At 48.4% G+C, this 22208-nt stretch overlaps 1 protein-coding gene across 4 annotated transcripts in view; it reads left to right on the forward strand.

Annotated features, from left to right (window-relative positions):
- The window catches only part of Gfra1 (GDNF family receptor alpha 1), a 213560-nt gene that overhangs the window by 162191 nt on the left and 29161 nt on the right, over positions 1-22208 (forward strand). For all 4 annotated transcript variants that reach the window (XM_050149482.1, XM_050149507.1, XM_050149498.1 and 1 more), the window contains 3 exons: positions 12548-12657; positions 15591-15725; positions 19219-19400. In XM_050149482.1, coding sequence (XP_050005439.1) covers positions 12548-12657; positions 15591-15725; positions 19219-19400 — 427 coding nt within the window. The remainder of the gene's footprint in view (positions 1-12547; positions 12658-15590; positions 15726-19218; positions 19401-22208) is intronic.

Genomic DNA, 22208 nt, shown 5'->3' on the forward strand with positions numbered 1-22208 from the left:
GAACTGCAGGAACTATGCTTAGAAGGCTTGGGCTCTCACTGAGGAGGACTAGAAAGTCAGGTGTGACGTGGCGGACACTTACACACTTGTGTCTTAGTTGGCTGTGTGTACCTGTGACCAGAATATTTGAGGAAACAGCTTAAATGGAAAAAATACCATCTTGGCCCCCAGCTGGTGATTGCTTGCTCTGTGTCTGGCCCTGGGAGGAGACATCATGATGGTGATGGGGACTTGGGGCAGAATCTGGTCACTTCATGGTGGCCAGGACAGAGAGGGACTTAGGACAAGATGCAGCTCATAAGGATACAGCTCCAGTGACCTAATTCCTACATCTACGCCATATCTCCTAAAGTTACCAGAGCCGAACATAGTCTCGCCAACTAGGGACAGAGGTTTCAACACATGAGCCTTTGGGGGAAATTCTTAATTTCAGACCCTAACAGTGTGGTGGTCATGAGCCTGCTTAGATCCTTTCAGGGGTAGCCCCACTGCCTGTCACTTCATGAAGGAGGAGACAACCAGTTGTCCATAGGCTGACCGTGGCCTGAAACAGGAATCAAGTTGTCTGAGTTACAGTTGATAACGTATCTCCAAACAGAGGTCTTGAGTGCAGTTACTCAGAGAGAAGCGCTCCTTCCAAAAATGACCTTCAGAGCGGTCGGTGCCCTGAGTGACTCAGAGCCAATGTGTTTTACTCGATTCATTATTTCCTCATGGACGCGTCTGTGGCTGTCAAGAGGGAGCGTTGGGTGGGCTGCCTAGACTACAGGAAGGCATGTGTCTGGGGTGTCCAGGAGGTGCCACCAAATGTCTCTGATCTGTGCACTGCCGTTGGAGGTGTCACGTGGGCGTGTGCCTTGCATAGTTGAAATGCAGTGGTGGGAGGGATTTGGTCTTACACACTTTCCTGTGGTGTGTGGACTCAGTGGAGGGTCCACACGTGTGCTTCTCAAAGAGATAGTCCGGGGAAGGCCAGCCCCAACTAGGTGCCTCCTGTCGATACCTTTGGTGTCTTCTCTGTTTGAGGGAAAGCCTATGTGTCCTAGGGAACTCTACTCCTGAGCGCGACGCTGGCACTGGCATGCCATACTGGTTGATGTCTGTGATAACCCCTAGGGATGACCTTAGCCTAGGAGTAGGGCTGCTCAGATATAGGGCTCGGGCCCAGATGACTCTCCACATAGCGGTGCTCCAGATTGTAGTTGAGCCTTACTGAACAGTACTAACAAATATTACAATTTTATCAACCATAAGCTCTATTAGACCGTGCTCACTAATTAGGTCAGTGTACTTTATTGCTCTCAGTAAGATCACCGATAGACATTTAAATCAGACTAAATGGAGGCAGATGTTCAAGAGCTGAAGTGACAGAGAAAGAAGTTGGTGAGGTGAGCTTGCTCTAGGAGTGTGTGGGTCTCTTCTCCAAATATGGTTCTAACCCTAGCCAGGTCCATGACCGGGCAGATCTGGGCCTTGCTGGACCTAGCCAGGTCCATGACTGGGCAGATCTGGGCCTTGCTGGAGCCAGTGTACCCAACTGTGGATGAAGGCAAATCTGAGTAAGAAGGTTGTGATATGTTATGTAACACACACACACACACACACACACACACACACACACACTGTTCTAAATGAATGCAGTTACTGTCTGTACAGTCTAGAAGAGCTAGTTAGGCTTGAGATGGTTTCTACTCTTCTGAGCCTGTTATTTGGATGAATGTACAGACCCAAGCCATCCATAATGAGTTGATTAACAAGCAATCAGAGCTTGGAACTTAGATTTATTTACTCACACATCCAAGTATTTGTTAAATACCGACTTTGCTCCAGTCATAATTCTTGGTGCCCGCTCTCTGGTGACATTGGTAAGGTTTGTTCTAAAAGTGAAGATTTACAACTGAAAGTGGTGGAGAAGTTGGCAGCCTCAAATCTGAAATGGGTACCTTCCGGAGACTCGGAGACAGGTTCTGGAGACTCAGAGACAGAGGTTATGGAGACTCAGAGAGAGGTTGGCAGCCTCGACTCTGAAACAGGCACCTTCTGGAGACTCAGAGAGAGACAGAGAAGAGGTTTGGTGGGAGTGTTCAGTGATGGTCCCAGCTCCCTGTGTGAACCAGTCACTACCACAGCAAACGAGGCCAAGAAGCTGAGGGACCCGTTTCTAGAGAACTACTCGTATAAACCACGGGACTCAGCTCCTTTGTCCGTGAGGAGAGGGAAATGTTTTGTCTGCAGCTGGGAGAGCCATATATAAAATGCAGATACTGAGGTGGGGTGGAGTATGCTACAGGAGACATTAAGGAGAAGGAATTGCTAAGAGCAAGACCTAAGGATTTCCAGGAAGGGGGAGCTATCGTCTGTGAGCAGGAGTGATTCATTTCCTTGACGCAGACCCCCATGAGTGTCTGCCTCCTGCGCGACGATGATGTTCTCTGTGCCCTGTCTTGGAAGGAAGATATTTGAGAGCATCTATTTGCCAAGCTCCCCTTAAAGAACGCAGGCCTGTGATCCCGTCTTCAGATTGGTGGTGCGCTGTGTATGGGAGCTACATGCAAAACTGCACCGCCTGCGTATTTCTGGGTTGTGGGCTCGTTGGCTTGTAGGATGCTCTGCTGTCTTTGAAGATGATGAAGACTTGCTAGAGAAAGGCCTTTGGGCTCCATGGAGGGAAGGAGCCTAGTGTCTGTCATGACCTTACTGAGTGCTTGAAGACTTTGAACATGGACTGCTGCCTGGAGAGGAATTCTATACCAAGTTATTAGCAGATTCAATTCTACAAGTCTCAGGCTGGTCATTTAAACCCTAGCATTTCAGAGAGGTCCCAAGGCCAGTGTGGAATCTCTTGCCTGGTCCAGAGCAGAATTATGGGCCCTGGTGCTCATGAGTTTCTTCCTTTGCCTTGGAACTGGGAACAGCTGGGAAGAGGTGCAAGCTGTCAGATGCGCTTAACCCCCCCCCCCCCCCCCCCCCGTTATAGCCGATGGATTTGCTGTCATTCACTCTGAGAAAGTAAATCACAGAGAAATTGGGGTATTTGCCTGAAGTGTCATGGTTAGTAAGTAGCTGAATTTAAATATAATTTCTAGTCCACCAGCAAATTTGATATTTAAAATGCCTGCTGTTTATGTTGTTCATGCAGGGGTGTTTAATATGTTACCACAAACCTGGTGGCTTTTAACAACATGAACTCCTCCCCTCCTCTCACAAGCCCACAGTTCACAGTGGCCGCACTGGGCAGTGGTTGGGGTGGTCAGACTGGGCTGTGGTTGGGGTACACACTGGACTGCGGTTGAGGCAGACACACTGGGCTGTGGTTGGGGTACACACTGGGCTGTGGTTGGGGTACACACTGGGCTGAGGTTGGGGTGACCACATTGGACTGCGGTTGGGGTACTCACTGGGCTAAGTTCTTTTTGCATGTTTATGTCTTGTTCTCACTTCTTGATTTCTTGGCTCGTAGGTCTGTCTGTCGTCTGTCTGTTTGTCTAGTACTCATGCCATCAACACTGTCAGCGTCTTTTTCCTCTTCCTGTTATCCCTCTTCTCCTCAAGCCCCTTCTTAATGAGATCTCACAGTGTAGCCCAGGTTGACCTTGAATTTGAGATCTTCCTGCCTTGGCTTCATGAATTCTGGGATTTCCAGCACCAACCACTGTAGTGCAAATTGGTCTTAATAATAATAATAATAAAAACCTGAGTCAGATACTAGGGATGAAAGCTGAAAGATCAGAGAAACAGAGCAGCCAACCACTAGTTTTTACCTCTACCGAATCCTCAGACCTGATGGGGTATCCTGTCTCTACAAGTCCTCAGACTAAACACTCTGAGCTCCTGCTTATTCCTGTCTTACATTCCTCTCTCCACCCAGCCATATTCCTTCCTGTCTCCACCTCCCTAGTCCTGGGATTACTAACCTGCCTTGCATTCTTAAGGGCCATTGCGATTGCCTTCCTATCAGGCAATGGGAAGAGTAAGGGAGACAGCTTTAGGAATAAAAAAGCCCACAGGCATATGCATACTTTCACGTGTGGTTTCCTCACACACATAACTGTTTTAATTCTTCAGGTGTCATGGATTGTGTTAGTCACTGACTTTGCTCCCCAGGGATGTTAGAAAGCTCAGCTCCGGATCTGTAGTTTCTCCCTGTTTAGCAGGGATATGCACATTCTGTACCCTTACCTGTCTGTGGCCCTCAGCCCCCTCGCCAGTACGTCCCTTGACTCTGTTGTAGGGTAGCTGCACCAGAACGCATCTCAGACTTGTTTCTGAGGCAAGAGTGAGCCTGAATAACTAAATGAAGCCACAGTGGGTGACCTTTGCTGTCCAGAGTCCCCAAGCTGCTGCTGCTGAGAGAGTTCAGTTCCAGGATGAATATGAAGCTCCTTCTGAAATTCTCCCCTGAAGACACAGGGCCTCTGAATTCTACATAATGTCAGTTCACACCATGTTGGTCTGGAGCCTTACTGTGTAGCTCTCCTGGTGGAAGATTGGTTGAACATCTAGATTTATATTTCTCCCTGTGGCCAAATTGTCACAAAACTGATTTATTAATTTTCCCTGCAGAAATATCAAGGGCTTCTGAGCTAAGAGTTACTCTAAAGGGATTTAGCGTATTTGTCACCTGCGGTTATCCCAGCAGACCACTGTTGGGTGGCTGAGAGCGTTGTGATTGTTTCGTCAGCCAGAAAGCCTCCAATTTCTTGGCTCCTTCAATTTCTTCCCTTAAGAACAAGCACCGCGAAGCTAGATTTTCTGCGCTAATAGACGTAACGTGTCATGGGTAATACAAACAACTCTGTTTGACTTGGAGATGCAGCGCAGGGCTGTCTGTGATCTTTCGGTGCTCCTGTTGTCTGCGGTTAGTTTCTGCATTGTGAGGAATCAGCTGTGGGTAGTCAGGGAGGAAGCCCAGCTGAAGGGCAACTCTGGGACACCAGCTCGGAGGCTCCTGGTTGGGACTGGATTAGCCGCCAATACCCACATCTCACTTTGCATAGTTGCCAGTGTGAGAGCCGCTGTCTGGCCATGTCAGCTCCCTGGTGCGTGCTGACTGATGGCTGTCAGTGCTCATGCAAAGTGGCCCCGGGAGGAGTGCCAGAACGGATTGGATGCCAACTGGACTACCCTCAGGGCCACTGCGGTCTGATGTGAGCTGGAAGGATAAGGATGCAGTCCTGCAGCCTGTCTTGTCTGAACCTGGAAAGCTTCTGATTGCAGAAGACATGGGGAAGCTGCAAGATGCCCATGTGATGCCCAGATCCTTCCTCAGGCTAAACTTCGTAGAAAGCACTGTAGGGTAGGCATGGAGTATGGTGAGGGAAGCCTGGGACCCATGTGCTGAACCCTTGCCCTTGGGTCAAGGCCAGGAAAATAAGGGGATAGAAATGATTGGGTCATCTCCATAGTCCTGGTCGATGTTAACCAGAGTAGAGCTGATCAGGAATTGAGGAAATGGGGTGAGAACTACTTAGGCACAGAGGCCTCCCTGATTCAAAGCACAGGGGTGTCACAGAGACTGTTGGATCTAGTCACTTTGGCTAAGTTACCTCCAGAAAAATAACACCTTCTACAGAATGTATTTAATACAGGCTCAGATTCCCTGAAAGAGCCTGTCCAGATGTGCACTGCAGTAAGGATGCTGGATCTCATATTCAGCTGTGCACTGCAGTAGGCCGCTGGAGCACAGATGTCCAGCTGTGCACTGCAGCAGGCCGCTGGAGCACAAGGGCTAAGGTCATTTACTAAACACATGAAGAACTCTGTGTAATCACCAACCTTGTAAGGTAGCTCACCTGGCATTGGCCCCATCTTCCAAAGTAAAGAAAGAAGCTGGGACAGGGAAGGGAGTTCAGTCACCAGCTGAGGTGTCTGGAGTAGAGAGATGTTCCCAGAACAGCCGGCCTTCTACTGGCACTCTGGCTGAGAAAGCTCCATCAGCCAAGTGATGGGAACGGTAGTCCTGACGTTTAAAGGGGGTTTCCAGAAAATTTCTCATCCTTCCCTCCCCACTGCCCAGGTTGTCATGTAGTCCAGGCTGGCCTCAAACTCACTATGAAGCTGAACTCCTGATTGTTCTGCCTCTACCTCCCAAGTGCTGGGATTTGGGCCATGTACCACTACAGCTGGTTTTCTACTAGTGATCAAAGCCAGGACTCCAAGTGTGTTAGGCTGGCATTCTACCAAATTCACGATTTTCATTGGGACTGTATGGATTCTGGCAAACTCCGAAGAGCCAAAGGAGAGAATAATTCACAGATAGGGTCACCCTCTCTTATGTAGGCCCTCACATGCATGCCCTGCCCTCATAGAATCCCTCACAATATGTAAGATACGTTGGTGCCCACTGCTGTCTCTAAAGGCAGACGAACATGAGGATGAAGTCCCAAGAACAAGTCTGTTCTGGATGATGTCAAGGCCCTAGGGAAAGGAAAACCAGTGTCTGTCCTTCACCCTCCCCGCAGAGCTGTTAGTGACATTCATTCTGCTAAGTATGCCACCTGTGGAAACCTGCCCTGGAACCCTGAGGTGGTGCCCGGCCTCTGTGGCCTTGTGAGTTAGATGAGGGGTCTTTAGAGAAGGTCCCGTTCTACGCCCTCAGAGGAAACCGGGCGTCTTGGCACTAGAAACATGGCTGACGGCAGAATGGGTTGTGGGTAGCAGTAATACTGGAAACACAAAAAGGAGTGTTGTGTTGTCATCTGTTTGAGTAGGGCAGCCTTGTGTCTCGCAGGCCGCATTTCTGATATCTCCAGAAGGAAACCCCGGAGCTAAGACGTTAAGGGACATTCTCAGCAGCTGTGGCTAGTGTCAGGTGGAGGCCATTCGGGGTCACAGTATTTCATCCCGGGCTCAGCACCACCAACCAGGTGTCTCTCATCCATGCGGTGTGTCCCAGAAAGCGGTTCAGGGTTCACCGTGGTCTAGGAGTTACACCGACCTTGCTGGTACATGTTTGCCTATTCTTTATAACACGATGTTCCTAAAAGTTACAGAGAAAGTAGGTAAACGGTTTCCCCTTCCCACTGTCCGGAGACCATCTGCTGCTTAAGATGCTTCAAGACTTTATCATTGTAATCATTTTTCTACCTGCGTTTAGCAGTGTGCTCCCTTTAATACGCTATTTTCTACACCAGCCCCTGTCTTTCAGATCTCCTGAGGGCCTCGTGGTATTTGCCAGCCCTTTCTTCTTCAAGTGTGGGGGATGAAGGCAGGGAGGCGGGCGTTTTCTGTGTCTGAGGGCGCTGCATTTCTACATCACTGCCTATTCATTTCCTTTTCATTTTCTCAGATAAAAACAATCAGAGCTCATCACTGCCGTAGTCATGGAGATTTCATGTCTCCATAAGAAATCCAGCGGTGGAGTTTCTTTGTTAATCCCATGCTGGACATCTACGCTTCCTTGTTTAGACCGCAGCAGTTCAGGCAGGGAAGCCGCTGAAGCCGATTAGAGTATGGCTTCATCACTCAGGGTCAGCAGGTGGAGGTGTTTGCATGAAGGGTGTTCCAGGGCTGCCGAAGCTGTGCCTACAGTAGGTGATTAGGTAGTCGATGCTTGCTGGGCTGATGCAAGAGCTGGTGATCAAACCACCTACCAAAACCTGACTTGTTGAGATGCCATGTGCTCGGAAGAGCCACAGCTGCAAACCCACACTCTGTCTTTCCCACTACAGCACCATCTTCTGCTAAACTGTTCACACTCTGGTCCTTTCTGTAGCCTTCTGCAGCGTGGCTTCCACCGTTTGGACACGTTATCCTCTTCTCTATGTGCCCTGTCACTGCCCCAGCAGAGTGGGTACACGTAGGTCCTAAGTCCATCTTTGCTGATTGTCGGAGAGGTCTAAGGAAGAGGCTTCACCACACACATGTTAACCATGGTACCCTCTCAGTTTAAAGTCCTTCAGTGGTTCCCGTGCCTTTAGGACAAAATCCAAGCTGAGTTCATCAATTCTTTCCCCTTCTAGTCTCACCTGCATCCGTAGCTTCACCATCCTATAGCCTGTATCCTGCATCTGTATCCTCACCATCCTATAGCTTGTATCCCACATCCATAGCCTCACCATCTTATAGCCTGTATCCTGCATCTGTATCCTCACCATCCTATAGCCTGTATCCTGCATCTATAGCCTCACCACCCTATAGCCTGTATCCTGCATCCTGTGGCCTCACCATCCTATAGCCTATATCATGCTGGTTTGAAAACCCGAGTATTCAAATCCAGGTTCTGCTGTTCCCTCTTTTACTCTAGGACTAAGATTTAAGTATAAAATTAGGATTTGGGTGAGCTGGGAGGTAGGGCAAGGAGGCAGGAGAAAGGCATGATCTGTGAAAGAAATTAACCCAAACTAAGTGATATGAATGGTCACAGGGAAACCTGTTACTTTGTGTGCTAATTGAAACATTAGGAATAAATAAATGGAGTCAAACCTTGTAACAACAAAATATCTGCCAGGGAAAAACTAGGTCATTTGTAAAACTGTCTATTAAAGTCTTCACTCACCTTGGGTTTTGGTTTTCTTTTTTTTTTTAATTTTTATTTTTCCATTCAATTATTTACACTTCCTTCTCTCCTCCCAATCCCCTCCCGCTCCCCCACACCCCCTCCTCCCTCTCCCATCCTGCTTGAGAGAGGGCAGGGAACCCTGCCCTGTGGGAAGTCCAAGGCCCTCCCCCCTACCTCCAGGCCTAGGGAGCTGTGCATCCATATAGACTAGGGTCCCAAATTAAGGGATCCATGTTAGGGTTGGTTTTGGTTTTCTTAGCAGCCTTTCTCCACTGTTTTCAAGGGCTTGCTGACTGTGATGGAAAAAACCGGTTCTCCCAGCACTCAGGAGGTGGAGGTAGGAGGATTGGGAATTTGAGGTCACTCTTAGCTGTTGAGGCCAGCCTGGGCTACACAAGACCCTGTCAAAATGGAACAAAACAAACAAACAAAAAAAGAATTAGCCAAGGTATTATCATAATCCCTTTGCGTGATGCTTATGGCTTCTGGGCAGGAAGTTGAGTTAAGGGTTGACAAGGTCTTTGTCATCATCCTATCAGAAGCACCAACAAAGCAGTGCTGGTCACTGCACTGGAACACAGACTTGACTAAGACATGCAATCCTCATCACTCAAAGCCGAGGACTGTGATTGGGGGGGATGTTGTAAAGGACGAACTCCTGTCTGTCCTTGGAAGAGCCTGAAGTTGGAGTTTACCTGGTGCCACAGGGCTTTATTTGGCACCAGAAAAATAGGAGTAGAAATCTGGCCCAGAGGACTTCTTTCGGATGGCTGGGACACAGCCCAGTCTTTCCCATAGGACCAACTGTTTCTTCGACATGGTGTTCATTTATTGTTTGAGGACAACCTGCTCTCTATCACTGACTGACTACCACAGTATAAATACCCTTATTATGGTGTTTTCAATCCGCTACTCTAATGCCAAGCAGTTCCCACAATTCCGCAACACGGCCCACCTGTCCATAGCAAGCTGACTCTAGCATACTAGTGTGTGGAGTTCTTCTATCAGGTGATCCTTCTGCATCATAGGAGCCCCGTAATCTCCACTGTGAGTGTGGGGGTCAGTGTGGAGCAGATAGACCCCTAGAAATGGGGGTGTTTTCACAGTGCCCATGTACTCACCTGGATCCTAGAAATGGGGGTGCCTTCAGTGCCCATGTACGTACCTGGATTCTGAAACTTTGCCTTGCTACCCTGGTCTTGTACCCAGAGACACAAAGGTTCTCTTTTGGGGTTCTTGGTCTCATTAATAAAAGAATTTAAAAACAGACTCAGAAGGAGGCTCGAGGAGAGTTTATTCAGTTTTATTCAAGTGTATGAGGAAAATTATAGTATACGCTAGCTGAAAATGCTGGCCACTGCCTGGAGAAGAGATGGGGAAAGTCTTGTCCTTTAGGTTAGACATGGGATATATTTAAAGTTCAGAGCACCCCCAAGGGTGGAAGGGGGTAATGAGCTAGGAAAAGAGCCCCAGTCTTTCTACTATGTAGGGAGCGTGTGGTCTTCATAGCGCTCCCCCACTGTATTTCATGGGTGTTTTTTGGCCCATGCTCTGCTTGCTGGATAATTCCAGTAAAGTGGGATTATCTGTCTTCCTCTGAACACTGGCGTCTTCAATGCTAATCTTGCGGCTGCTTTCTTCCATCCTGAGTCTCTGATCGTAGGTCACAGCCTTATTGGTCTTAGAGCCTGGATCTTCATTCCTCTCCAAGTGCAGCCATCGGGGTTCTGTTCAGAGCTGTATGTTTTGTTTAATTCTCCCCATCAGGTGTATGCTTTCTGCGATGTACTGATTCAATTAGCCTCCATTCCAGGGCCCATTGTGAGCCAATTCTTGGGGTGTTAGCCTGTACGGAGGGACCATAATCTCCACCACAGTGTCATTAGTTAACTGTGTGCTCCAGAGACCCAGTGTCACTTCCAAGAGCAGGTGGCAGCAGGGGAGGGGAAGGCTCCAGGTCACTACTATCCTATCATCCAGGTTCTGTGTAGAACTGTCTGAGCTGGAGTCAGGTTAGAGACCCGGGGCCATTAGAGCATTAATTTCATGGCCAGGATTTTTTTCACCTTAAATTAACACTCCATTCAAGCTGAATGTCTTCCGATCCAGTTGAGTAAGCCAAAGGTATCTTTAGAAATTTTCTGCAGTAAAGAAATATTTTAGGCAGACCGTAGAAGTAGCCAGATCTTTTGCCATTCCTTGTGTTTAATACAAGGCGGAGGGTACCAGCAAGGCCTTGGCTATGTTTGTGGTCCAGGTGTTCACACGTTCAGTGGCTCACCTGCTGGGGGAGGGGTGGTGCCCAGAGCCATGTTGCTTAGCCTGCAGCCCTGCGAAGAGCCCACACCCAGAACGCAGAGCCCCTGGAGTGTACTATGAGCTGTGACCACTGACCAGGACATAGGAGGACTTACCTAGTTAACTAGCTCATGACTATAATCCTAGCACTTGGGAGACTGAGGCAGGAGGATAACAAGTTTGAGGACAGTCTTGACTACATAGCAAGACCTTATTTCAAAAATTAAACAAACCCGCCACCACCCCAAAAGCTACAAGAAATTGGGCTTTACAAACGTTTAACTTCTACAGCCCTGCCCAGCTCAATGCTGGGAACTCAGGCTCTCTGGGAGCATACCAAGCTAAAAGAGTTACAGTTTCTCTTGTGCAAGGAAGTAGAATCAGTTGGGCATGTCAGCAGCCAACCTGACTGAGGGGTGCATCGTTGGGGAGCTTGACCTGACTGAGGGGTGCATCGTTGGGGAGCTTGACCTGACTGAGGGGTGCATCGTTGGGGAGCTTACCTCTTGACGTCCATTATGTCCTCTAGAAACAGGACTACTGTGCCAAAATGGCCTCAGAAGAGGCCTCTTCTTAGTCAGGGTTTCCCCAACATTATCCCCTGAAGATCCTAAAACAGCCCCATGGCAAAAACAAGCCCTCTTCCTCCCCAGACCAATGAGTCCATGGCTTCCCTTCACTTCTGTGTATCCACAACTTTACCACCACTCAGGGATTCTTGTTGAATGGTGCTTACCTCTGGAGCGTTCTGGGAATGCTAACAGCCATACCTTGGCTAAGGGACCCTGCAGACAAGGCCAGCCACAAGCCTGCTCTGCCCACACAGAGCCTCACCCACACCTCTTGACAAACCCTTCACTCCTGGAAAAAGCAGCTTTTTACTGGCATGGGGCTAGGGACATCACTGTGCCTGGGCTGGAGGAAAGAAAAAAAAAAACCTCAAGAGACAGAGACATGCATTTTTCAAGGATCTAGGAATTATGGGAGCAGATGGCCTGTAGGATCCAATTTTGATGCCAGGAACAGGTTTCTGTATAAAGTAAATATTTTCCCACTGTGGATCTCCGGTGAGCGTGTGGAGAAGCGTATTTCCTAAAGATGCAAATAAGCCTAGTCAGAAATAAATATTGAATGGAAACTTCAAAGCCTCTCGATTTCTCCAGTTAGAGACCCTGAAGATTTCTGTCCAAACAGGCAGACACACAGGTAGATGCAGGCTTGGGGAGGGGGAGGGGGAAGGTTGAAGAAGGGAGGGTACAACCGTATTCTAGTGCTCATCTCTCCTCTGGGGGTGGGCAGGGTGAGGGAGAGCAGGCGAGCATAAAGAGGCATATTGTAAAAGAATTACTGTTATGTCTGTCCAAAGATGGTATTATTCTCTCTCCCTTCATATGTATTTTGTATTTGTCATAGACACATACCATATCATACATATTTATGGGCTATGGAGGTGACATTTCAAGACATGTATCTGCAGTGTGTAATGATTTGACTAATTGGCGCGTTCATTGCCCTAGACGTGTATCATGTCTTTGTACTGTGAACATCCCAAATCCTCTACTAACTGTTTTGAAGTCACAATTAAGTCTCAGCAGCCACAGCCGCCGCTCCTGTGCTGTGAAGCCTAGGAAGTTGATCTTCCAGGCAGCAACACCCTGAGCCTGTTATTAGCAGCATCTCCCCAGACCCCTTCTCTCAGTTCAGAGGCCCGGGGTGTTTTCAGTGTACCACCACCCCTTTCTGTTGCAGGTCGCGCCTTGCGGACTTTTTTACCAACTGCCAGCCCGAGTCAAGGTCCGCCAGCAGCTGTCTAAAGGAGAACTATGCTGACTGCCTCCTGGCCTATTCTGGACTGATTGGTAAGACCTGGGAGGGAGCAGGGCGGGGGACGGGAGAATCTGGATTACAGATCTGTCTGCTGCAGCCTGTGATGTCTGTACAGGAGACAGCTTCCAAGGAGCCTCTGTATTAGAGTTTAGATAGCCTGGAGAAAGGAGGAGGGAGGAGGAGGGAGGGAGGAATGGATGCAGGAGAAAGGAGCACGGGGAGGCTCCAGATTCTAAAGGAAGTGAGGCGTCTCCACTGGGGAACTGGCCACGCAGAACAAAAGCGGGGGAGCCCATGGGCCTTGGAAGAAGAGAGAAAGGCAAACACAGTTAATTAAATAAGGGAACTTTGGAGAGCAGGAGCTTGGAAGTCAAAGAAGATGTTCCCAAGAAAGGCCCTTTGGAAATCAATTCCAACACTAAGAAGTTTCCTGCCATTACTGCCTGGTCATTTGACTCCTCGTGTGCAAGGGATTGTTTAAGGCTAAACTTCTTTTCCTGTAAATAACTGTTGGGCCATACTTTCAGTATACAAGAGAGCAGTGAAATTAAACAAAGGTAGGGGGAACATCCCAACAGAGGCAGATTTACATCAGAGGCCGGCAGGAAGAAAGCTGGTATCCACAGGTCCCAGGGACAGCTGAAGCTTCTCTGTCAGGGCTCCGTCACAGTTGGCCTTTGAGCAGGAACACTGAAGACTGTGGAAAAGGAGAGTAGCTGCAGCTGTCATACAGCCCTGGTTCAGCGGCATCTCCCTCCCCGGGGCCATGTTCGGTCACACGCATCACCAGCAGGAGCTGCCTTCCTCCAAGAAAGACAGCACAGGCTACCCTCCATGAGAATGTCTCCAGTGATTGCCTTTGGTTTACGTGAGAGAGCCTTCAATGCAAAGCTGTTGCTAGTTCTCGACGCCCCAGCCACTCCCAACTTCCCAAAGGGACGTGTGTGCTCCACATGTAATACCTCTGATAATGCTGTCTCCGCTGCTCCAGCTACGCACCATTCCTGTGGCTCTAGCCAACGAGCGTGCACGCCCTCCTTAAATTGGAACTGCAGAAACGTATTCATGCCCTCTTTGATGAAGGTCTTAGTCTCTATTTGGGATTACGTATGAAAAGATGGAATTGCAGAAACAACAAAAGCAATTAAGGCATACTCGCTGCTTGAAAAGGAAAAATAACACCGGGGATGCCCCCAGAGGACAACGTCAATCTCTGCAGATGTAATCATAGTTAGTACTTCAGCCTGTGTCCTTCCAGGAGTTCGCGCTCATGAACTCCCCTGGAGTGGCCAAGGAGAGGCCCTGCCAGCATTTCTGTGAGCTCACTCCTAGGCTTGGCAAAGCCTTCCATGCCTGAGGATGATGAAATGGACGGAACAAATGGTGGATGGATTGTGTTTGTGCAGGCCAAGAAATCTTTCTCTTCTGGTTCTGGGTCTCTTCTCCGTGGTTCCCTGAGTCAGTGGCACCTGACTTCTGCACAGAGCTGTGTGTGCCTTTTGCGCATGTCAGAATCCACTGTAGCCAGCATCCGAGGGGCAGGGGGTTTGACCCCTCATTCTGTCACTGGTGCCCGGTGAGTTAGACCTCCCTGGACGATGCAGATTAAAGTCTCATGTTAATAATGAGATCCAAGTTCAAAGAAGTAAGAGCAGTGGGGCAATGACAATGTGTCCTTGACCCTTGAAGAGCTTCTAGAACCATTCTCTTTATAGCCAGGCTCATTCTCTGGATCGCTGACCCATTTCTTCTTCCTTCCATAAAGCAACTAAAAACAGAAAGTTCTTGGCATCCGTGGGCATTGCCTGGTGTGAGCCACCCAGGAGAAGACATTTGGGTTGTGTTAAATATAAATGCATTGTGTATTTCTCCCAGCAGAGAACTCACCAGAGAAACCACAAGTCATAAGCAGGAAAGCCCACACAGCATCTCTGTGGGAACCGTTGTGGCCCACAGATGATACTTCAGGAGTCGGGCTGGGCAAGCGCCACTGGTTTTCCCCTCCCTCCCTCCCTCCCTCCCTTCCTCCCTCCCTCCCTCCCTCCTTCTGTTCTTTCTTCTTCTTTTGATAGGGTCTCAACATAGCCAAGGATGACATTGAACTCCTGGTCCTCTTGCCTCCATCTGCCAAGTTCTGGGACGATGGCGTACGCCACCCACACAAGTCCACCTTTGGGCAGATTCAATAGGCACACTACCAACTGAACTTCATCCCCAGCCCCATTTCTGCTGCTTTCCCACCTTGGATGAGTTTGTTGACATCGGTTGAGAATCTGGGAGAGGAAGCCTCTTTCAGAACATCTGTAGGCAATCAGGATGTGGGGATCTTATTGGAGGCATCCACTTTTCCCTGTGTTACCCTAAAGAAACCATTTGCCTCCGAGGAAACTGGATTAAAAGCCTTAAAAGAATTCTTACGTGCACCCAGTACTATTTATGAAGATTAATGACATTTTCAAGAAAATGCAAGGGATTTGGAAGCTCATACATTCTAAGTTAATTCTCGCCTTCTCCATGACATCTATACCATTTGTGCAGGAAGAAAATACCCTAAATACAGCCCAAGGAGTTTGCTTTTAATTTTTAAAGTAAATGTATAAATTATTTTATGTGCTCAAGATAAATCGCCAAGAAAATGCTCCGCTTAACATACTTCCCCACCCGGCAAACACGGCATTTTTAATTAGCCGTGGCATTTCCACCGTCAGACGGACATTTGTTTCTTCCTGAGCCACGGAAAAGTCCATGTCAACACAGGAGGACAACACGCCTTGTGTTTTTCTTCCTGGGCCACGGGAAAGTCCACGTCAACACAGGAGGACAACACGCCTTGTGCTTTTCTTCCTGGGCCACGGAAGTCCACGTCAACACAGGAGGACAGCACACCTTGTGTTTTTCTTCCTGGGCCACGGAAAAGTCCACGTCAACACAGGAGGACAACAGGCCTTGTGTTCTTCTCTTTCAGGCACGGTCATGACCCCCAACTACATAGACTCCAGCAGCCTCAGTGTGGCCCCCTGGTGTGACTGCAGCAACAGCGGCAACGACCTGGAAGAGTGCTTGAAGTTCCTGAATTTTTTTAAGGACAATACGTGTCTCAGTGAGTATTTAAAACAACAAAAAGCACGCCAGAGCATCCATGTTTTCTCCTTGAGCTCAAATGCTCCCCTTAATGTTCCTTGCCCCCTCCCTCTCCTTCCCCTTCCCTGATGGCGAGTGGTGACTCTTGCTTCTTTTGGCACACTCAGTGACACAGCAGGGAGCCACACAAGTGATGAGCTGGGTGCTGCCAAGACCGTGCTCCCAAAGGCCAGCGAGGATGAGAGATTCAAATGTTTGAGAGTGTATTGTGTGGGAAAGAGTATTTCTACCCACAGATCAAGTTCTGATCTTGGCAGCCAGTGTTGAGTCCATTCGCAGGTTCTGAAAACCTGGTAGGAATGTACAATGTGCAAAGCTCAGGCAAAGTGGATAGGACAGGCCTCCAAGGACTCTTCGGGGAAATTAGAATGTTGACACGGCAGCCTCTTGCATCGTCAGGACTGGCTCCGAGTGAAAGCCATGGATCTATCTTGATGGGGAAGTCCGGCAGCACAGCCGAGACAGTCAGGATGTGGGTGCTCCTGGGAGCTGAGCTGAGCCCTTGTGAGCAGGGTGCTCCTCTTTGGGAGCAAACACTCTTTAGGCAATTTAGAATCATGTTTGACAAAGGGATAGAGATGTACAGATGGACCCCAGGTCTCCCTAGCATACGTCTCCATGTAGGACGATCGTGCTCTGCACGGCTCTCCAGCTGAGACACAGCTCATATTGTGGGAGTATAGAATTCATGCAGTTCTACACGAGCTGCACAGGAACCCTAGGCAATACAGGTATCATATCCACGTGACAGCGCTGAGTTAAAGATTAGTATTCTCCCAGACTCGGAATGGTAGAGTTAAGATCTAAAGCTTCAATCTCCGTGCAGCCCCCGACTTCCAAAGACCATGTTCATGAATGGTATTTGGAGGACCTACTGTAGAAGCATGGTCCTGAGCATCAAGGGCCAGGTCCAGCTTCTTGAGTGACAGGCACCAACATTCAGCCGTGCCCCTTATGAACTCTGTCCTCAAGTGATAAATTCTGCATGATGCTGTATGCTTACTTACTATCTTTTGAAGAATTATCTGGTAACTTACCAACTCTTTGGAAAATATCTCATGGGCATTTCACTAAAATTTCCTCCGTTGAAAAGTAAAACCCAACTTCTTGATAAATGCTTCAAACAATGCAACTTCAGTGCCTTACTTCGGTTCTCCTAAAAATAAAATGATGTTTTGAGTTCTTAGCGTTCAGACCCACAAAATGTGCCATCAGTGTGGAGGCATTTGCAGAGACCTTGGGTGTACCCGCATGTTACAGGAGGACCTCTTGTTTGGGCTTTGTTTGATGCATTGGGTTGTTTTGTTTTTTCTTTTTGTTTATTTCACTTTTTGTACTCTCCTGGTTGAATACAAGTTTAAGCAAAAATAAAGCAATGGAAAATTTGTTCCTCGGAGAGAAATTAAAGTTGTCCCTCCTTGGCAACATTTCAGGGAAGGGGGGGGAACAGGCTTATGAATGACTTAAATACAAATGATTGCCAAAGGCAGCCACCGGCTTTTATAATCGTTCTGTTTAGCCTGGTTTGGAAGGGACACAGGGCTGCAAATGCAGTGTCTTACAAAGGGCCCTGACCTAGAAGCTGGTACAGTTTTGTTTTTTTGGATGTGACTCATGTAGAAACCTCATTCCACCTCCGTCCAGTGAAGCCAGGCTTCTCTCACATCGCCCTACCGTGAACGCAACTGAAATCAATTGTTTGGTCATGGTTTGGGAATGGGAAGTGGTCATTTTCCAGCCAATTCATGGCACATGGATTTGTAGGGATGAGAGAAGAGGAAGGCGAGAAAGCATCTGTGTCCTCCTCCCAGGGGCCTCCCGGGCCACTTAATCTAGACCCCGGCCCCATTCCTCATGCCCCTCCTTTCTTCGTTGTCTCTTAGCACATACTGTCACCCACGGATGTCTTTTTGCGTTTTTCATTCCTGGACTGAAATTCTGCTTATGGATACGGTTGCTTCCACTGCTATTCAGGACCTCAGGCTTAGTACACGGAGCCATCCCTGGAGTTTAGGGTTAGATCAGTAACATGTCAGAGAATGAGTGTGAGAACAGCTGAGCTCAGCGGGATGAGGCTGACGCTCCTGGGACAGCAAAGGCAGTCTTCACAAACGACAACTTTCTCTCCTGTGTCTAACAAGGAAAAGCAGAGTGTTGCGTTGTTCGTGTCCTGAGGTTGCTGAAAGAACCTGGTCTACAAGTTTGCCCTTCTCCATGTCTTGTGTAGCGTGTAAACCACAGGACCTAGCTGGAAACACAAGCTGCATTTGTATGATTTGGAAGCTGTCTCTTACACCCCAAATGTAGAGCCGTAGAAAACTAACTTTCGGTTCTGCTAAACTGATGGATAGCAGTTCTGAGATAAAATGTCACTTCTAAGGGGGAAGATGAGGCTTAGTTCTTTTGTCTTCTGTATCAGAAAGTGCCAAGTAAGCGTCATGTATTAGCAATTTGCACTTTCAGGTCCCAAATGAAGGAGTTTGATTTCTTATACAATGAATATGAAATAAAAAATTCCTAAATCCAGGGCAAATCCCCGAAGACCTGATTAAAAACTGTTTTTTATTCATTTTGGGAAGGGAGCAACACACAACCAATTTACTCTTGCCGCAAAAACAATCTAATCCCATGAAATTATAATAAGCTTTGAAAGTTTCACATTCCAAACTTTTCATTTAGACGGGGCTGTGCCTATCTAATTATGCAGATTCTGTTTGGAAGACTAGAAGCAGAAAGGAGAAAAATAATCACACTTAAATTTTCACTAGATATTGATGAGGTTTGAGGTAGATTTTTCTTCTGAAGGAACTAGCTGCATTTTGCTGCCAAGTGAGTGTTCGCGCTGCCTCGGCTTCAGGGGAAAGAGAAGACACCAGTTAATTTCCATTCAGTACAGAGTTCTGACACAGTGCAGGGATTTCTTTTTTCTTGGAAAAATATGTAGCTGTGGTGCTACTTCTGAGTTTGAGAATGTCTTTCAAAGGGCCCATAATAAATACTTGCTTTATTTATAGTATAACAAGTGTCTCGTTCAGTGTTTAATGAGTGGATTGATTTTTGAGCACCAAGAGATTGGTTCTCAGAACTAGAAAGGTGGATGGGAGGTTGGGTAGATGGATGGGTAGATGGGAGGATGGGTGGATGGATAGATGGATGGAAGGATGGGTGGATGGGTAGATGGATGGGAGGATGGGTGGATGGGAGAATGGGTGGATGGGAGAATTGGAGGATGGGTGGATGGGTAGATGGATGGGAGGATGGATGGAGGGGTAGATGGATGGGAGGATGGGAGGATGGGAGGATGGGCAGATGGGAGGTTGGATGGATGGCAGGACAGGTGAGACATCCGGTGCTATAACCAGAATTTCTCTAGTGTCTCTTTGGCCATATGCATCCTGTATGTTATGTTTGCTGCTTTCCTCTGAAACGGGCTTTCCTTTTGTTTACTATAGAAAATGCAATTCAGGCCTTCGGCAATGGCTCAGACGTGACCATGTGGCAGCCAGCCCTCCCAGTACAGACCACCACTGCCCCCACCACCACTGCCTTCCGGGTCAAGAACAAGCCACCAGGGCCCGCAGGGTCTGAAAACGAAATCCCCACACACGTTCTGCCACCTTGTGCAAATCTTCAGGTGAGAAGTGGGTTAGGCTTTCCCGTTGGAGCTGCCTTCCAGGAGAACGTGTACTCATACAAAAGATACACAGGGCAGGTAGCAATGCCACTCAGATTTGAATCATTTTTCTAAAAAAAAATACATGTGTACACTTGTGTTTTATTTATGGTGTGGGAGTCATGTGCATGAGGAAGCCAGAGTACAACCTCGGTGTCAGCCTTTGGTCAAGGCTCTATAAAACAAGGAGGCTGGGCAGATGCATCACCAAGGAGTTTTTTTTGGGGGGGGGTGGTGATTGTAGAGCCGGACTGGCTATCTTTGTGGCTGCTTCTGTGTTTGTGATAGGCAACAACATACCAAAGAGAGAGAGTGTGCTCTTGGCTTGTCGTCATCACAGCTATTCAGACAAACATGAAATGTTGAACTATCTCTGAAGGTAAACGTAGAGTCCTGGAGAGGCTAATTATTTACAAGGCAAAACTAAATGCTATTCCAGAGCCAGAGGAGCTGCACAGTGTATGAAAAGCCTTTATGTGCACCGAGTGCAGTGAAAATGATCAAGAAACTTCTGGAAGACAAACCCAGGTGTGCCTGAGTTGAAAATATAAACATTGCCGTTTCCCATCTTCAGTCAGGGTGTGTGTTCTGTCATTTTACTGAGTTGTCATAGCAGTGAGTATTCAGCTGTGAACAAGACATTAGTGATTTGGAAGTTTGCATGGTTCTTACGCACTTCGCTTCCTTGGGTGCTCCCGTGGTGGTTGGTGGGGAAGGGCAGTTACTGCGGCTTGATGCCCTAGCTCTTTCATCTGAGGACACAGGCTTCTGGAATATGATGTTTCTATTCAAGTCTGCAGAGATGGTGGACCACACAGCAGTGCTGGTAATCTAAGAACATCATCTATCCATGGTTGTTCCTATATGCTGAGGGAGGAGGTAGCCACACGGTGGCATCTGCCTTCTGCCATGCCAGGGAAACTAGTTAGTCTAGTTGCTGTTGTTTTGCTTGTTACAGGGTCTCATGTGAGCCTTCCAGGCATTGAACTTGCTGTGTATATAAAGGGGGCTTATAGACATGTGCCGCCATGCCTAGTGCATGCAGAGTTGAAGGTGGAGTCCAAGGACTTGGTGTGTGTTACTTTCAAGCCATTGTGATGGGACCTCACTCTTCCCGAAGAGCGCCTCTCCTTCCCCAGCTCCCTGACAAGGGTCAGCCCCTGTGGAGCAGTCCTACGAATGCCTTCTTCACCCACAGCGTCATGCTCTCTAGAAAGTGTTGAGCAGTTTTCCCCCTCTGTATGACACTGCCCCACTCTTCGTGCCCTTCGGCTGAGCTTCAGTTTCTGTCTCATAGACCTTACGGGTCCTCACTCCCAACACACAGTTTCGTACATAATCATTCACAGCAGGGAGACATCAGATCACACCGCTCAACAGCAGTCCCAGCCTTCTTTGGATTTCCGAACCACTCTCTAGACCCTTACCATCTTCAGTTCCCCCTCTGCAGTGAGTATCAGAGCTGGGAGGCCACATAGGGCGTGCTCAGTGGCATCTACTGCTCCTGCAGCAGGGCCCTTGGTCTAAGTGAAGAAGAGATGTGTTGAGTCTTCCCGGCTGGTGGGGGCGGATCTAGCATCAGAAATGGCAAGATCAGTCTCTTTCCTGTTTCTGTTCAGGACTCTGGCCCTGTCTCCTCACTTTCCTGCTGCACATGGTCAGCCTTGGCTCTCTGTGCTTCCCATCCTCAGATGCCAGTGTCAGTAAACACAACACAGATGAAGGATGAGACCTCGTCATCACAAGCTGAGGACGGTGGGCCAGGGATGCTTTCTGAGTAGCAAGGGGGGGGGGGCTGTGCTTGAGCAGAGTCTGCACCGTTCTGTATACATTTAGATCCACAAAGGGTGACTCAGGTGCCACCCAAAGTCTGTTATTAAGTTTCCTGTGACTGAAAAACTACATAGACCCCAGCATTCAAAAACTAAAACAGAAGTTCACTCCTCTCTCAACACAGTCTAGCAGGCTATGTTCAGCTTGCCCAGTTTCAGAAGGTCAGATAGGGTAACTAGGTGACATCTCAGACTGGAAACCATGACACTCCAGTGTCCTTCCAGGAGTGGAGAAGACTCTGTTAGCCATAAAGTGTGTTCTCTGTGTCTGCAGCTCCTTTCCCTGTCACTGTCTCAGCTCCTGACGTGTGGTGTTCTTGTGGTACATATCTCACCTCCAACACAGATAGAGCCAGCCAACCCTCCCTGCCAGGAAGAGTCTATACCACTGCACAGTTGTCCTGGCAACGCCGAGGCACACATGACATCATTCCCCAGAAACTATGCCTTTCCCCTCCCTGTGTTGGCACAGGAGCTCTGCTTTGTGTGATGCTCATCAGGGTTGCCCTGTTGACTTCTCCGCTGAAAGGGCTGAAGGAATTGGATTGGCCGGGATGGAGGGCGGCCACACCTCTCTTCATGTGTTACACACCATGGAGTTGAGCAGCCTCTGGCATCTGGGAGAGGAGGCTTTCCCTGAACTTGTCTTTGGGTCTGAGATGTAAGATGAGGGTGTTAGCAGGGTGGCCTTAGCCCGTGTGCTAACTCTTTAGGCCTCCTCCTCTGTGTCCCAGGAGTGTGAGTTTGGCCCAGCTGCTAGCATTGAGGCAGTGGGCAGAGTGGATGCTCCAGAAAGACTGCAAAAGTGACCATCGTGATGACTGACCCTTAGTCAGCTGGTCACATGGTCCATCTGTTCCAGAGGAATGGTGCTGCTGGACCCTGCTGTGGAATGGGGGTCTGGGGTGTGCCAAGGAGCGCTGGTGTGAGACAGAAG

The sequence above is a fragment of the Alexandromys fortis genome, unplaced genomic scaffold (assembly GCF_014885135.2).
Source record: "Alexandromys fortis isolate MF-2015 unplaced genomic scaffold, M_Fortis_MF-2015_v1.1 scaffold_16, whole genome shotgun sequence".
In the NCBI taxonomy this organism is placed as follows: Eukaryota; Metazoa; Chordata; class Mammalia; order Rodentia; family Cricetidae; genus Alexandromys; species Alexandromys fortis.